The sequence below is a fragment of the Cricetulus griseus genome, unplaced genomic scaffold (assembly GCF_003668045.3).
Source record: "Cricetulus griseus strain 17A/GY unplaced genomic scaffold, alternate assembly CriGri-PICRH-1.0 unplaced_scaffold_45, whole genome shotgun sequence".
Lineage (NCBI taxonomy): Eukaryota > Metazoa > Chordata > Mammalia > Rodentia > Cricetidae > Cricetulus > Cricetulus griseus.
This window is the reverse complement of record NW_023277197.1, coordinates 72,847-75,979: the sequence shown is the minus strand read 5'-3', so window position 1 is coordinate 75,979 and position 3,133 is coordinate 72,847. Positions and strand designations below refer to the sequence as shown.

Here is a 3,133-nt window from a genome sequence, read left to right as displayed (position 1 = left end):
CTTGGACTTGCTTCTAAAACTGTTAATTCACAGCAAAGTTCTGCAAGTACTTTCAGTAAAAATGCAACTTTGAAGATGTCAGCAGTCTGATTGCCAAAATATTTTTTAAATATTGTTCATGATATATTGGTGTGAGTTGAGGTCCTTTTTGTTGCTCATAGTATCTTTTCAGTCTTGAGAACACATGATATTTCTCACACCAATAATCAGACTTCATGATTTCAATTCAACTTTTTACTCAGGGAAGTGATTTTTTCAACTGTTTAAGGGAAGAAGTTTTAAATGACAGGATGAACCTCAATGATTTGACGATAGGAATAGTGTTCTTACTTCAGAGTGCAGTTGGAATTGTGGGGAATTTCTCTGTTCTTTCCTGCTACCTCATCCATTACTACAATGAACAGACATTAAAGACCACAGATTTGATTCTCACACACATGTTCACAGCCAACATCTTGATCATTCTCTCTAAAGGATTACTCCATACAATGAGAGCTTTTGGGATGAAAGGGTTCATCACTCATTTTGGATGTGAATTACTTTTGTATATTCAAAGACTAGGCAGGAGCATGTCCATTGTCACCACCTGCTTCTTGAGTGTTTTCCAGGCTATCACAATCAACCCTGGGAACTCTTTTGGTTTGATCCTTAAAGTCAAAGCTCCAAAGCATATTGTTCTGCTCACCTCCCTCTTCTGGAAGCTGTACATGTCAGGAAATATGATTTTTCCTTTGTATATGTATACTAAGCAGAACAGGAACATCTTGGCACATGAGAGTGATATGAAATACTGCTCCATTTCAGGTAACGATGCCCTTGGAAGCTTATTATATACAGTGTTGTTTGTTCTTCCTGAAATTTTGCTTTCTGTCATCATTGTTTGGTCTAGCTGTTCCATGGTTGTCACTTTGTATAGGCACAACCAACGGGTTCAACATATCCGCAGCTCCAGTGTTTCCTTCAGAACATCTCCTGAGTACAGAGCCACCCACCGCATACTGACCTTTGTGTCAACCTTTATAGGTTTCCATGCCCTCTCTTCCATCTTACAAGGTTGCATTGCTCTCATACACAATCCTCATTTGTGGCTGCTGAATATTAATGCAATTATTTCTATGTGTTTTCCTACTTTGGGGCCCTTCTTAATGAGCCGTGACTACACATTGCAAAGATTGTGCTTTACTGAGTAAGACCCAGTAGTAAAGCCCCAAATCCTGTAGTTTTACCACATCTGTAATGATTGCATGGTCTCTTTCCCTTAGTATTTACGTTACAGACTCTTTTTTATATAAAACATAAACATAAAACTAATGTCATTGTCACTTGTCTTTCTAAGGGAAGCTACTTAAAGTTTGGGTTTTATACTTTTGAAACAACTATTTATTTTATATTGTCATAGCACAGGTCAATGAAATGCGCTGTACTTTTGTGAGAAAATAGTACCATTTTTTACCAATCATATATCCACTTTCTTGTAGCAAATCGAAAAACTTAGACTTCGATACATTATTATCAGTTCTGGAGACTGAGTGACTCAGTAATATAGTCAATGAAAAACTTTTCCAGGAGGAAACAATAAAAATAATTGTGCATGTGTTGTAAGATAATTTTACAAAGGCATAGAGTATGTATATTTATTTACTTTCCCACATTTTTCTTACTACTGCCTGGAGAAAGCTTTGTTGTCACCCCTGGAAATGAAGCACAAATATTTTGTGAATGGAGCTCCTTCATGGAAGGTCCTTTGGAGAATCAAATCCCGCTGTCAAGGATCTCTGGAAGAGATACTGTAGACCTCTGTGCTGGTCCTAGTGAACTCATGGGCTTCAAGTCTCTATAACTTTTGCTAAGCTTAGTCTTATGGTAGTTCTTAGTTTTCCTGTGTCAGTTGTGATTTTATCTAAGTTTACTGGCAACAAAAGCTGATAATTTTTCTAAAACTTTCTGCAAAAAAATAAGCCTTTCTGCTGTCATTCACAAAATCCAATTTCTCCAATAACTACTGGCAGCCTTTGTCATCATTCTGAGTAAGCAAGAGGAACTCACCTAGGTTGATGATTCCTCCTTACTTAACTATTCTAAAACAAAAAGATAAGTATATTCCAAAGAACTTAAGAATGTCAGAGACAGCTTCTTAAATGATGTCATTAAAAATTTTAGCAATATATAAGGAAAGTATAAAGGATAGGAAATATCAGACATCTCTCTTAAAACTCCCAGTTGGAAATTGCCAGGAAAACTGGACTTAGTCCAAAAAGATAGGGTACAAGTTACTCATTCCCATTATGAGAATTTATAAAGAATAGTATTACAGTGGTTGTCCCCATAAAAGTGATATATGGTTTTTTATATAAAATGACTTACAGCTGCAAATAATATCCTAGATGTCATAGCATACCTTCAGCTGATTACAAACTATATAAGTATCACATTGTTAAGGACCATTCAGTGTGCTTGAATACTGGTTTTTCATAACTGCATGTTTGCTGCTGTCTAGAACACAACATTTATGAGATGTGCCTGGCTTGCAATAGAAAAGTTAATACTATGGGATAAAGGTCAATGATTCCAAGGGAGTGGGGACATGAAAAAGAAACTGAAATGGGTAAATGTCAATGAGTCTTGGCAAAAGATTATAGAGAAATTGTATTGAAACAGCTCATGCTTGAAATGCATTAGAACTTGTATAAACAAAAACACATTGAGTTACTCGATGCCATGTGTTTGAGAGACAACCAGTGATCATACTCTTCAGTATTCACAGGCTTCACACCTTTGTCATGTGGCTCAGAACCTGACTGGAGTTGGACTTGTGAAACAGTCTTTATGACATTCATGAACAAATTCATTAGAACACCGGTTCAATGTGAATTTCAGAAGTAGGGGTAAATATTCTTCTGCAGGTATATAAAATAAAACTCACATTTCCATATCAATCAGTATGTGTTAATTTTGCTTTTTCTTGGCTTTAAATGTTTGAATTTTTTGGAGATCCTCAAGTGAAGAGTACTTTCAATTGCAGGTACCCACAGCCAGGATTGAAAACAGCGATTAAAGAAATAATCAACATTAGAGTATTTGTGTTTCCAGGATTTCCCTGAATAGTAAACACCTTTGTTTGTCTTTTAAGCAT

At 36.0% G+C, this 3,133-nt stretch overlaps 1 protein-coding gene across 1 annotated transcript; it reads left to right on the top strand.

Annotated features, from left to right (window-relative positions):
- Window positions 1-290: 290 nt before the first annotated feature.
- On the top strand, window positions 291-1,190 carry LOC103161389 (vomeronasal type-1 receptor 4-like). Its single transcript, XM_027398673.1, has one exon. The coding sequence runs from the start codon at window positions 291-293 to the stop codon at window positions 1,188-1,190; it is 900 nt and encodes a 299-aa protein (XP_027254474.1).
- Window positions 1,191-3,133: the final 1,943 nt, after the last annotated feature.